Here is a 13,977-nt window from a genome sequence, read left to right as displayed (position 1 = left end):
TCCCATCCCTGTCCCTGTCCCCTGTCCCTATTCCTGTTCCCATCCTCTATCCCTGTTCCTGCCCTGTCCCTGTCCCATCCCCTGTCCCTGATCCCATCCCCTGTCTCTATCCCTGTTCCCATCCCCATCCCCTGTTCCTGTTCCTGTCCCCTGTCCCCCCATTCTCCCCTGTCCCTTTCCCTGTCCCTTTCCTTTTCCCTGTCCCTGTCCCCATCTTTCTCCCCTGTCCCTTTCCCTATCCCCATCTCTGTCCCTGTCCCCATCCCTCTCCCCGATCCCCTGTCCCCTTTCCCTGTCCCTATCCCCTATCCCCTGTCCCCATCCCTTTCCCTGCTCCTGTCCCCATCCCCTGTCCCTATTCCTGTTCCCATCCTCTATCCCTATCCCTGTCCCCATCCCTGTCCCTGTCATGTCCCTGCAGACGCTGGAGTGATCGCGAGGGAGGAGATCCCGCACTCTCACAAGGCAGCCGCTGTCCAGGAGCCCATGGTGAGTAACCCCAGCACCATAAAACCCCTCAATCCCTGCGAAGGGACCTTAAAAATCACCTCATGCTACCCCTGCCCCATAAGGGACCCCTTCCCCTATCCCAGGGGAATCATTCTGGCAACACCCAACAGTCAATAATTACCCAGATTTTTCTATAATCTGCAAATCCARACTCCTCAGATCTGGAGGGATTCAGAGGGATCACAAAGACCGGTTTGGGGTTTTTTTTAGTAGACACTAACAGGCTTGGGGAGGTGCAGCCAAATGCTCCAAAGCCAGCACCACTGTTTCCTGGGGAAATTATATTTTTGCATCCTGAGGGAATATCCTGCCAGGGACTCACAGGAGCTTTCCCTTCTCCAGATGCCAGATGATGCTGCAGACCCCGCCCAGGACCCCAATAACCAGGGGGAGGATGAGTTTGAGGAGGCTGAGCTGGAAAGACCCGACTTTGAGGAGAAGGCAGCAGCCTCAGAGAAGCTCAAGGAGCCCAGAGTTAAAGAAGAGTCCAAGGAGATGCCACCAAAGGTGACAGACATGGGGACAGCCAGGGAGAAATCCCCAGATGGGGATGGGGTGGGCACAGAGTTTAGGGGCTCAAAGGGAAGCAGGGATTCCTGGAGGGATCCRTGATCCCACTGCGAGGATGTGGTGGGAGAAAGTTCTTTGGCGGTTTCTGGTCAAAACCTCATCCTCTCTGCTTGTGGAAGTCTCTCCTGGTATTTGCAGCACCTTCAGGGCTGGAGAGAATTGTGGAGTAGGGGATGGATGGAGAGAATTGTGGAGTAGGGGATGGATGGAGAGAAATGTGGAGTAGGGGATGGATGGAGAGAAATGTGGAGTAGGGGTTGGATGGAGAGAAATGTGGAGTAGGGGATGGATGGAGAGAAATGTGGAGTAGGGGATGGCTTATTCCCAGAATCTCCATCGATAAAGAGAAACATGGAATAGGAAATGGATCATTCCCAGAACCTCTGTGGATAAACAGAAATGTGGAATAGGGCATGACCCACTCCCAGCTGTTCCTGCAGAGAATCTGGGACTTTTCCTGCCCTTGGGACCAAACCCAGACCCAAATCTGAGTCTGTGCTCAGGTTCTGAGGCTCCTGGCAGTGCAGACACCCTGGGAGAGCTCTGCCTTCTCGCTGCCTCCTCCTTGCAGATGGAATCTGTTTATTCCACCGAGCGTTTCTTACTGCCTGCGGCCCCATGGAAATGTTCATTGGTTTTGACAAGCAGCTGAGCGTGGCTTGTTTGGAAAAAAGGAGTGTTTTATCTGTCAGCCTCTAGAAACGTGATTAATGAAAGAGAAATAGTAATATAAATAATAATAATAGATAATGATAGTAGAAATAACAATATAAACAATAATGCAAATATATAATAATAGTAATATATATAAAGGCATAATATAATATAATAATTAATGTAATTGATATGATATGATATATTATATGATATAGTATATAATTAATATAATAAAATATGTCTGGCTGTGTTTTGCAGGATGCTGGCAGAGTCGCCAAGCCCAGGGAAGACCCTCTGGATGACTACCAGGACGATCAGGAGCAAGAAATTGTACGACACCAAGGTTCTTCCTTCTTTCCCTCTCTGGTGTGGCTCACCTGGGTGTGTTGGTGGCCAGGAACAGGAGGGGGACTCACTTTTGGGGAGCCAGAATTGAGCTTGGACTCCAAATGTGCTCAGTGAGATCCCCAGAGTAAACCTGGCTCCCTTTTCCAGGTGTTTCCTTTCCTTTTCTTTTGGGGAGCCAGAWTTGAGCTCGGACTCCAAATGTGCTCAGTGAGGTCTCCAGAGCAAATCTGGGTCCCTTTTCCAGGTGTTCCGAGTGCCTTTATATTATATATATTAAATAGAATAGAATAGAATAGAATAGAATAGAATAGAATAGAATAGAATAGAATAGAATAGAATAGAATAGAATAGAATAGAATATATAATATATGTATATATATACTGGGGGAGAGGAGTGGTGCACTAAGTGAGGGTCTCCTTTTCCAAATCCCACTGATTTTTCCTCTCTGGCTCTTCCCTCTGCCCCAGGAGGATCACGGAGGTGAAGTGGATGACACCGATGACCTGGAGCTCGCGGGAGAGCGCAGGGAGCACGCGGGAATGCGCGCAGGCAAGAAGGACGACTACTTCTGAGAACTGCTGAGAAGAAAAACAGGATCCTCCAGGAACGAGGGGATGGCAGCTCCTCCTGGCAACTGCCTCCTGCCTCCAACACTGCCCAGAACCAAGGCAGGAGCGGGGAATTCTCCGCAGGCCCTTGCAGGAGGTTTGCGGATGAGAATTTTGTCTCCCGGGGCCGTTGGGAGCGCTCTCAGAGCAGGAATGATCTTATCCTGCTTTTCTTAGAAGCACTTTTTGATTTACYGTGTTCTCCACCCTCTTGGTTTTCACTTTTCGAAGCTGGAGAGGGGTTTTTGGTTGGTTTTGGGGGGTGTTTTTTACCTCCTGGGGCAGCCCAAGCCGGTGCCTGGACTCACTCGAGCGATCACTAATACAAAGGAATCTTCCTTCAGAAATCATTTTGCTCCGTAGTGTTTCTTTAACACATCATTTTCTCCGCTCTGAGTGGGGTGGGGAGGGAATCAGAGGAAATTTCCTGTTCTTTGTCTGGAGCAGTGCAGGAGTCTCAACCAGCCTTGTGTGGGTGAGTGGATGCGAATTTCTGCACCCATTTCATGGCGCAGAGACCCTGTAGAGGCTCAGAGAAATGCAAAGAAAATGGAAAATAAATGGGAAAAAATGGGGGAAAAAAGGGAAAGAAATGGGAAAGGAAGATTATTTTCAACCCAACTGATGCAATTCCAACCTGATCAGATTATTTCCATGCCAACTTTTGACTAAGGTGAATTTTGCTCCTTTTTTAATGGGTGAGTTGGGTGTTTTTTTGCGTCATGAATTAGATGGAAACACGTGGTGCTTCACTTGGCCTCTGAAAGACATCTTATCTGACCTCAGGGAGAAAGAAGGAACAGCCAGCAGGAATTTAAAAGGGAAGAATGGGCTTAATCACGATTCCTCAAAGCCCAGGACACGTTTTAAGTGGTAAGAACAGGGTAGACCCCTGTGCCTGAGCTGTCTCTGCATCCTCATCACCACATTGGAAATCCCAAATTTTGGGACCTCACTCATCACCCACAGCTTTGTGGCTGAGCATCATCACCTGTTAAAAATCAGTTTTTTACAGAGGATCTKTGTTCTCTATTTGAATCAGTTGAGCTCTTTTTAATCCCTTGTTTGTGGCATATTTTGCAAGCACTTTTAGATGCTGGGGAAAACAATATTTATTTCCCGGCGAGCTCAGCCTTTTTCATTCTGACAGCATTCATTATTTTTCCTTCCGCTGGCTGTAATGGAGCTTGAAATTTACATTTCATAGGACTTTTTGGTTCTTTGTTTTCGTTCTGCCTGCGTTTCTCACCAGCACAATCAGTCCAACTCCGGGGTGGAGCAGAGCAGAATAAGCGAAGATGCCAAAATTTTGGAAATTATCTTCCAGCCAAACACCAGAGGTGCTCACCACAAAACTCCAGCAAAGTTTCAGATGCACAAAAAGCCCTGATATGGTTCAGGCTGCTCCTGTATTTATAGCACATTGACAGCAGAGCAGCTGTGCTTACGGGTTTGGAGCATCCTGAGCAAAATCCCGGTGAGACGCCGTCGTTTCCCAGGTCAGAGCAGGATCCCAGGTCACACAGAGAAGGGAAAAGTTTCCAGCCCTTGCTCTTGGATGTGATTTTGACCTCGCTGGGAACTCGATACAGCAGAGAAGAGGCAGCTCAGGAAATTCTTGGAGTGTGCAGAGGACAAATTTTTGTCGTCGCTCGCCACGTCGGATCTGCTGTTTGTAAATAGAGATGGGCTGGTGGGAGATGTGGTGGTAATTGTAACTTGTAATTTCCAATCATGAAAATATAGAGTTCTCAATATTCGGTGAAATGAGGAGGAGCATCAATAAGACTCTTCCAGAGTGAAGATTTTGGCTTATTTAGGAGAATTATTCTGATAGTTCCTTGGGAAGCAGCTCTTAAAAACAAAGGAGTCCTGAAGAGGTGGACGTGCTTTAAAAAAATGGAGATCTGGAGGACACAGCAGATTGTCCCTGTGTGCCCAAAGATGAGTCCAGCCTGGATGGGCAATGGGGTTTTGAAGAAATTTAGGAATAAGAGGATGTATCATCTTTGGAATGAGGGTCAGGTCTCTCAGGAATTATTTAAGGGGGTTGCTGGGGAAATTTATAGGAATTTTTGTAGGAAAAGAATTAGGGAAGGCAAAGCTCTGTGCCCAGCTTGCCCCGGATGGGTTTGACACGACTCTYCCTTAACCTGGAAATGTTGGAACAGTCAGATCTCGCTGGAAGTGAATCAAAAACTGGAAAAAAACACCCTGCTTCGGGCTGCAGGATCATCTAAATGAGGAGGCAGATTCTGTGCGTTTCACGTCTGCGATGAGTAATCCTCAAAGTTATGACTCGGAGGGAACTGCAGCAACTGAGGCCTGAACGAAAGCTCTGCTCRGAGGATTCTTTAGGAACCATATGTCGTGTGCTGCCCTTCACTGAGAGGAAACATCMCTGCCCTGGGGATCGTCTGCCCCGGCCGTATCTGAGACTGAAATTAGCAGAGCTTTGCGTAAATCAGGAGCTGGAGGTTGGCAGAGCTTCGCTGCCTGGTCCAAAGTGAGCTGCTCTTGTTTGAGTACGAGTTCAGCGCCCGGGAGACAAGAAACCCAGGGGAGAGAGCCAGAAAAACTCAAACCCCATGGAGCTGGGTCTGTGTGGAAGCCCAAATCCTGTGGAGTTGCGTCATTTTGGAAGCCCAAACCACATGGAACTGGGTCTGTGTGGAGGTTCAAACCCCATGGAGCTGGGTCTGTCTGGAGGCTCAAACCCCATGGAGCTGGGTGTGTCTGGAAGCCCAAATCTTGTGGAGCTGGGTCTAAGTGGAGACCCCAAACCTCATGGAGCTGGGTCGGTGTGGAGGCTTAAATCCCGTGGAGCTGGGTCTAAGTGGAGACCCCAAACCTCGTGGAGCTGGGTCTGTGTGGAGGCTCAAACTTCGTGGAGCTGGGTCTGTCTGGAGGCTCAAACCTTGTGGAGCTGGGTCTAAGTGGAGACCCCAAACCTCGTGGAGCTGGGTTTGTGTGGAGGCCCCCAGAGCGATCTGGGTTTGAGATGCTGCTGGGGGTTCACAACTCAAAGCAGATCACAGGGTTTGGCAGAGTTTGGCCTGAACAGGAGGAGGTTGAAGTGATGCCACGGACAGTCTGGGCTGAGCTTTATCGCAGATCAAGGTCTCAGGAAACAGATGGGTTGCTGAGAGAGCAAACAATGAGACAAAAGATTCACACGGAGCCAGCACAGGCTGAGCCAAACTGTGTGGGCTTGGATAAAAAATCAGATTTTTTGCTCAGGGACACAGTGCAAGGCCAAGGACACRGGACAGGAGATGGTGTCATTAACCTGGAGCGTTGTTATAAATTTTTTTGATGGGTTCAGAGCCTTCACTGCTGCGCCAGCCATTTTCCAGACCCCTGGATCTCCCACCAGACTCAGAATTAATCAACCAGAGGCTGGTGCCAGATCTCTCCCCTGGCCATRGGAACGATGACAGCTCTGGAGTACAAACTGCTCTTCATCACTGTTAGAACGACACAAAGTTTCAAGGAGGAAAAACTCACTTGGTTTGGCTCCAGCCATTTCCTGAACAGGCTCACATTTCTTGGGAAGGGCCCTCAGATCTCCAGTTTTGCATTCAGGCTGGAATTCCACACGTGAATTTGCCAAGAAGTGCCTTCAGCAGCACAGCACCTCTTCCTGCTCCTACAACCGAGTATTTTCCAAGCCATAATGACAATTTCAGCATCCTTTTCTATGCTGATCCTATTTTTTCATCAATTCCCATTGACAGCTCTTGGTATCAAAACAGATTTTCTGGCAACTTTCCATAGGCTTAGCAGACACCCCTATTAAATCTGGTTAAAAATTAGGTGTGGAAATGACTTATAATACTTGATATTGTTGAATTCAAGATTTCCTTAAGAACCACACACTTGAGAGAGGATACAGGAAAGGGTGCCCTGATATCACATCATCCATGTTCAATGCATCAGAAAACAAAAAACTGTTTCAACAAATTCCACTTTGCTGCAAATGACACTTTATAATTTGTGCAAGCATCACCTTCCAGTTATGATTTGGGTTTGGGGTCTTATTTTTGTTGTATTTTCCACTTGCATAAGACAATTCCAATTTTGATTTTAAAGAAACCGTGCAAAGAAATCTGCAAAGCTTGTGTTTCCAAACAGTGAAGAACTACAGCAATCTGTTTAAACACATTCCTGAGGGTTTTAATGAAGTAATTTGTTAATTATTCTATTTTACGTGTTAAATATAGACAAATACTTATGTTTTGCTMTAAAATCTGGAACACAACTCTAWGTGRAACCTRATAAAAACATAAAAAKGWMAYKTYWTTTTYTKYTTCTCAGAAAAGAAAGGACWTAAAGCAACTTTTACCAATGTAACAGCTCGAAGAATCTTCAAACCCTATTGAAATCTGTGTTTTTATTATTGTTTCATCAGAACTCTTTTCTTCCCACATGTAGACAAGTCAATACTCCCGAGCACATCTCTCAAGGTCGTTCAGGGAACATTAATCACGGCAAAATGCTGGGATGGATGGATGGATGGATGGAGCACTGCTGGCTCCTCCTGTGCTGCAAAATCAGCAGATCCAAGGGTGGATGGAGGGCTGGCCCTGCTGCAGAGGGAGGAAATGGCATTTTGGGGATGCAGCAGGAAGAGGAATGTCCTTCTTCCTTCTCACGGTGAGCACTAAGACCCAGAGTTATCCCTGCTCTCAGCTGACCCCCGCGGGAGCGTCTCACGTCTTTCTTTCTCCCCGGATTCCATCCTCGAATTGATCTGAATTCCCAGAGCCAAGAAGTTAAAGCAACCTTGGAGGCTGAAGTTATCACCGTTTAAGGAATAAAATAAAATATAAAATAAAATAAAAAAAATGAGAGTAAGGTCCAATTCTTTGAACGAGGTTTTCATCARCCGAAGGGGAGCTCTGTCACCTTCCCCAGCCCTGCCATGGACCGATCCCTGCTGGTGTCAGCCCCCGGGGACAGAGGCACCTCCCGGCCATGCCCAGGCACATTTCTGGGGATTTCAACCGCGAAACGTGAGAATTACTGTATTTTACAGCTTAAATATCGACAAATGTTTACGTTCTGCCATAAAAATTAAAACAGGATGCTATGTGAAACCTCATCAAACCCACAAATTTAAAACAACAAAGGCACGGATTTTTTGGTGTGGAATGAAATCCTCAACTCGATCAAGACAGGACGGAGCAGCCCCCCGAGTCCTGGGGGATGCAGGTCCGGTGGGCAGAGCAGAGCCCAAGGGAGGGATGGGGAGGCTCAGCACCCGCAGTGCCAGCTCTTGTGGGGTCTGAGCATCCCTGTGCCAAACCTGACGGGTCTGAGCATCCCCCGTGCCAGCTCTTGTGGGGTCTCAGCACCCCAGTGCCAGCTCCTGTGGGGTCTCAGCATCCCTGTGCCAAACCTGAGGGGTCTCAGCATCCCCGTGCCAGCTCTTGTGCGGTCTCAGCATCCCTTTGCCGGCCCTTGCGGGGTCCGAGCATCCCTATGCCGAACTTGCGGGGTTCTCAGCACCCGCCGTGCCCGCCCCCGCGGGGTCTCAGCATCCCTCTGCCGGCCCTTGCGGGGTCCGAGCATTCCTATACCGAATTTGCGGGGGTCTCAGCATTCTCCGTGCCCACCCCCGCGGGGTCTCAGCACCCCCCGCTCCCGCCCCCGCGGGGTCTCATCGCTCCGTGCGCGGTTGCGGAGCCCCGAGAGCCGCGTCCGGGCGGCCACAAGCGGCCGCAGCGGGCGGGTGCTCCGCAGCCCGGCGAGAGTTAACGGCGGCACCGCCTCTCCATTGGCGGCCCCGCGGCGGCTGCGGAGCCCGCGCTCGCCCCGCGCTCGCCCCGCTCTCGGGGGCTCCATGCGGCGGCCGCCGGCATGCCCGGCACGCCCCGCCTGCTGCCGCCGCTGCTCGCCCTGCTGTGCCTCGGGGCCGCGCGGGGCGCCGAGCCCGACCCCGACCGCGACCCCGACCGCGACCCCGACGAGCCGTGGTGCCCCTACAAGGTGGGCGGCGATGGCGCGGCGGCGGCGGGGGCGCGGCTCTGCTTCCGCCCGCCGGCCCGCGGCTTCCAGTGCGCGGCTCGGGGCTGCCGCGCCCACCGCTCCGCCGGCGGCGCGCTGGTGGCCAACGTGCTGCGGAACGGCAGCGTGCTGCTGCAGTGGGGGCTGCGGCACTGGGGGCCGCCGCGCCCGAACGCCGCCCTGCGCGGCTTCGCGCTCAACTGCTCCTGGGACGGCACCTACACGCGCTTCCCCTGCGACAGCGTGGAGCTGGGCGCCGCATGTCGCGATTAYCTGCTGGCCGAGGCGCACGGCAGCGTGCGCTACCGCCTGTGCCTGCAGCCGCGCTACGCCCCGCCGCGCCCCGCGCCGCCCGCGCAGTGCGTGGAGTTCCGCGTGGAGCCCGCGGCCATGCGGGACATCGTCGTGGCCATGACGGCYGTGGGGGGATCCATCTGCGTCATGCTCGTCTTCATCTGCCTGCTCGTGGCCTACATCACCGAGAACCTCATGAGCCCCGCGCTCGCCCGCGGATCAGCCGCCGCCGCCGGTCCGCACCGCGCGTAGTGCGGGAGCGGGGATGCTGCGCCGGGCGGATCCCGCGGAGGTYGTTCCAGCGCTTTCCGCCGAGGGAAAAAGAGGTTTTCCAGACTGTTCTGGCAGCGTCGGGTTTGCCRTGCTCAGATTTCCAGGATGTGGGTTTCCATCGGAGCTCTTCTTCCTCCTAGGGTGGCTTCTCAGCCGGAGCCATCCGTGGTTAGTGAACTCGTGGCATCTCAGCGGATCAAAAGACAATGGCAGAGGGCCACAAGTGCCAGAAATTGTCTGTTTTCAAGGGCAAACGGCAGATCTTACCGACGGCCTGTTAGAAAAGACTCTCCAGAACACCCTTATTTTAAGCCTAAAACCTCTTGGTCTTAGACCTACCTGTGCTTGATATTTTTTTCCTGTGGGGTGAAGCTGTTTAAAGTTCAGGAGAACTGACTGGTGGAACCACAAACCCCAGAGCTGAGCGTGTGTTTGATCCAAAGCCCACTTAAACCTCGCGTTTTWGGTGGGTTTTGTATCAGATTTTGTATCAAATTACGCTTGGTCACAAATTTCGGGGCCTAGACTGGCCACTGTCCAAAACCAGCAGGGGTTTTCTGGTCAGCTCCAGCGACCATCGACATCCAACACCTGCTTTTCACCCATTAGAGCTGTGTCATCTTGGTAGTTTCACAAAGAATGAAGGTAAAGGGATAAATTGAGTAAGAAAAATACTTTTTTTTTTGAGCGAGTTGGAACCAACCCTTTATTATAAGTAGGATTTAAGTGAGCACCCTCCCTGCCCTCTGAAAACCCCTCCTTTAGCAAYGCTGTGTGCAGCTGCACTAAGGTAGAAGCTTCTTGACCACAGAACTCACTGATGTTGTAGCCGAGTGTTTTTGAGCGTAGGAACACTCCTCGTTAACTCCTCACTTGATGCTGTAGTAAAGTAAGGTTTTAGCCATACTCTAGTACCGATTCTATTGTGCCTTAGTGCTGAGAATTTGTCCCATTTCTAGCGGTGTTCCTGTTCCTGTAGTCCTTGTAGGCCAGCGTATCTCCCTCGTGTTCTTGTCTCCTGGAATTTGTGGTTGTTGGTTTGTCTGATTGTTTTCTTTAAAAAAAAAACCTAAACAACAAAACAAACTCGGGCTGATCATTACTTGAAATTTAATATATACACAAAGTAGTTTACCTTCRGAGAGGTATTTAGCGAGGTAGTTTTTAGTCAGTGTTGTTTGTATGTAGTTGACTGATGTAACACGAAATTWATTTATTTATTATCACTTAGAAACTGTGCACCTAAAGCAAAAAAAAATAGGGGAACGGCTCTGCTGTAAAAGGGGTTGTTGTTAAAACATGTTGGGTTCACGTGTGATCTGTTTGTGTAAATGTTTAGCACTGGTGACCAGAAAAAAAAAAAACAAAAACCTGTTTGCTTTTTCCTTGTGAAAGTAGTTTGTGAAGTGTCAGCTTGGTGGTAGAGGGTAAATATAGGAAGTGTTTGGAATCTTTAGTAATACACAGTATTTGTACTGATTATAATCCCTTCAGTAGTTTGGGGTGGCTGATGAGAAGCTGAAGGTCTGCATTTCATCAAGCAGAAATACTTTTGATTTGTTTGTTTTTCCTGCTGTGTTCCCATTCTCACATGCCGCTGACTCAGTTCAAGTGTTCTCTGTTTATTACCTTGCCTGTACTTGATTTTAGTCACTCACTGACGCCATCATTTCTGGGTTTTATCTCTAAGGAGATCGACTGCTGGAAGAAAATGCAATTTTTAAGAATATTAATTTTGATCTTTTAAAGGTTTTGAGTCAGCCTTTGCTGTAGCCAGTTCAGCACAGGACCATCGGGGTGACACTGATTTTGTACATCTCTGTCAGTTTTTGTCCACAATGTCACTGTTCTGTTCTTCATCTTGTCATGAATTGCCAGATGTGAAAACCAACTTGTGTATGAACAATGAGCCTTGTACCACCTTGGCATCCAACTTAATAAATTAAGAGAATAATGAAAAGAAATGAAAACTCTGTAAATATTTAAAGGCTCAAAATCTTGGTTGACTCAAAGTGAGTCTGCCCAAACTGRCCATAATAATATTCCATTGTCTGCTTGAAAATTATGACAGCATTAATGGGAAAAATGAGATATTTATTCTCTGAATACTGGATTTTTATTTACTAGAAGTTTATGTGGGTAACTGGGTCATTCAGGTGGTGACACTGATGTAAGTCTGAGGAAATGGAATTTTAATTTACAGTTTTGAATGTGACTCTCTTCAATAAGACACCTCTGCAGGTATCAGTGGATACAGTGACCTGCTAAAACAGCACCTGGAMGGTACTAAAGGGATGTTTTTGAAGTCATTTCACATTTTTGTTCATCAGTCTCTGGGGATTGCATTGCAAAAGCACCCTGGGCAGAGAGTAGATGAGAAAAATATGTAGAATAAGAATGTAAATCCTGATATAAGAAAATCTGTAATTCTCTAAAGGGTTCTTTTCATAYTTTTCCCCTTTCCATGCATTATAAATGGGATGTGGGAAACAATATCAGTTTCTCATTCATTTTCAGTGGATTAAGCTTTAATTGAACACATCTTGATGTGTGGAAAAGTAAATCAGAATAATGCCTATTTCATTTTATGTGACATGAACCAAAACATCTGCTGGCCCATTGAAAACTGGGTCTATCATGAGTATAGAAATTTCTTCTGATAACTGGGTTTTTTCCTTCTATCATGAGTATAGAAATTTCCTGTGATAACTGGGTTTTTTTCCTTCTATCACGAGTATAAAAATTTCCTCCACCATGAGTATAGACAATTCTTTTTGACAATGACAGGGAAAATTCCAAGTACACAGGCTTGGTACTGATTCAGCTSCCAAAAGCCCTGGTGAGTCTGCACAGTTAAAGCTTTTTCCAGTCTTTGCAGCAATTCCCCAAACGTGCAGAGGAGATTGTGGAGTGATCACCCATCCTGGCCTGTCCAGGCAGCAATAAAGAAGTGGCAGAAATCTGATTTATAGCTGCTTTGGGAAAAAGTGGAAATAACTCTTAAGGCAACCACACAATCTCCACGTTGTTATACAAGAACCTGTTATTAAAAATCCATGTGGTGCCTTCTWAGAAGTGTTTTATTATCCTGCTTTTATCCAGTCATTTCCAGGACAAATATCAGGCCACATCCAGGAGTTAAAATAGAGAATTATAATGATCATTAACAAGCTGCTTTTTCCTCGCCTCATGCTCAGTGTGAGGAAAACAACTGCTTAAATATGAGCAGCTCAAAGCCCAGCTTGACCCCAGCTTTGAGTCTTCTGGAAGAAACAGTCTGTGCCTCAGGCAAAGAATCTCTCTTAATTGCTTTATGATATTTTTATTGGATATTTTTCGGTGGAAAGGCTGCCTGGCTTTATTTGGAGGTGCAGGRGAAAGATGGTGTTTTGCTTCCATGGAGACCTGGATTTTCAGTTTTACCAGGCTGCAAACTGCTGCTGGATTTCACCAGCACGTTCCAAAAAAAAAGGAGGAGAAAAGGGGCAGGTAACAGTGGGAAAGGCTTTAAAATGACAGCAGTGATGCTCARATGGGGGTTTTGGCAGCTTTAACTTGAACAAAACCACTACCTTGAAGAATGGATGTTGCTTCATCACAGGTCTGGTCGCTGCATCTCTGAAAATTCACCATGTGATCTGCAGGAATAAGAATGAAGAAGGTGATGGGCAGAATTGGGAATGGCTGAAAGGAGAACCAAGGAAAAAGGTTTTTGCAGGAAGGGACGAGGAATGGCTGAGGAGACACGTTTAGGTGGGAAATGGTGGGTGAGGAAAAGGCACCAAGATTTCTTTGTGAAAGTTGAGGGGGTAGTGAGAAAAGGTTTTTTTTTTTTTTTTTTTATAGAAAACACAAGAGAAAGGGAGAGATTTTACATGGAAGAAGGAGATCAGCAGGTGCTGGATGCAGGAAAAGGCTCTGCTGGAGGTGCTGTGGTGATAATGGGGAAAAAAATCCTTAGAAAGCATAAAAGGAAAAAAAAATCAATGAGAGGGCAGAAAATATTTTTAGGAAGCAGTGAGGAGAGCGAGTCCTGCCTTACTCGTGAAGTTCAGCTGGGCTGGGGAGTAGATTTGTTCCTTTGATATCCTGTTTATATCCTGTATTTCTCTTGCTCTGTTACCTCCTTCTGCCATTGAAATCGTTCAAGGAAACCAAAGTAGAAAAGCATTATGAGATGGGGAAAAAATGGCAAAAACCTCAAAGAAAAATGGAATTGAGCTGGGCTGAGCAAGRAGGCCGTGACAATTCTGACCTGTATGCAAGAAAACGATTTTGAAACCAGCGTGTTTCACCAGTGGGTGGGCACATAAATCCTGGGTTTGGCCCTTCTTATTTGTGCAGTTTTCAGTAAAAAGCGTGAGCGTTTAGTCCCGAAATGCAGAATTCCGTGATTAATCTCAACAGCAACCATCTGCCCGTTGTGCTCGCTCAGGGCGCTGGGATCATCCAGGGTGTCGGGCCCGATTTCCTTCCTGGRGATGACTCAATCCCAAAGCTTCCCCTCGGCATCTTCCCGTGCCCCAGCCCAGCCGCGGCCTTCGGCTGCCATCTAGTGCCAAACTGAGGGGAAATTGTCCCCAAAACCTGCTTTTCTGACAAATGGGTGTTTTTAATTCCGCGGCCCGAGGAGCCAGCAGGATTCAGGGATCTGCGCTGAATGGGTGTTTGGTGTTGGGAACGGTTGAGACCTCATCGAACTCATTT

General features: G+C 48.2%; 2 protein-coding genes across 2 annotated transcripts in view; both read left to right on the top strand.

The window, feature by feature from the left end:
• The window catches only part of LOC130586765 (uncharacterized), a gene marked incomplete at its 5' end in the record, with an annotated part of 14,884 nt that extends 7,922 nt beyond the window's left edge, over positions 1–6,962 (top strand). The window contains 4 exons of the mRNA XM_057387663.1: positions 13–489; positions 853–1,017; positions 1,996–2,067; positions 2,554–6,962. Of these exons, the coding sequence (XP_057243646.1) occupies positions 13–489; positions 853–1,017; positions 1,996–2,067; positions 2,554–2,658 (819 nt within the window). The remainder of the gene's footprint in view (positions 1–12; positions 490–852; positions 1,018–1,995; positions 2,068–2,553) is intronic.
• A 1,554-nt stretch (positions 6,963–8,516) lies between these two features.
• Positions 8,517–9,601, top strand: FNDC10 (fibronectin type III domain containing 10). The gene has a single exon (XM_057387665.1). The coding sequence runs from the start codon at positions 8,557–8,559 to the stop codon at positions 9,247–9,249; it is 693 nt and encodes a 230-aa protein (XP_057243648.1). The 5' UTR covers positions 8,517–8,556; the 3' UTR covers positions 9,250–9,601.
• Positions 9,602–13,977: the final 4,376 nt, after the last annotated feature.

Source organism: Malurus melanocephalus, unplaced genomic scaffold, assembly GCF_030028575.1.
Source record: "Malurus melanocephalus ecotype Western Australia unplaced genomic scaffold, MMel_1.1 scaffold_1288, whole genome shotgun sequence".
NCBI classification, from domain to species: Eukaryota; Metazoa; Chordata; class Aves; order Passeriformes; family Maluridae; genus Malurus; species Malurus melanocephalus.
Note: the sequence above shows the minus strand (reverse complement) of the source record. Positions and strands in the feature narration are given on the sequence as shown.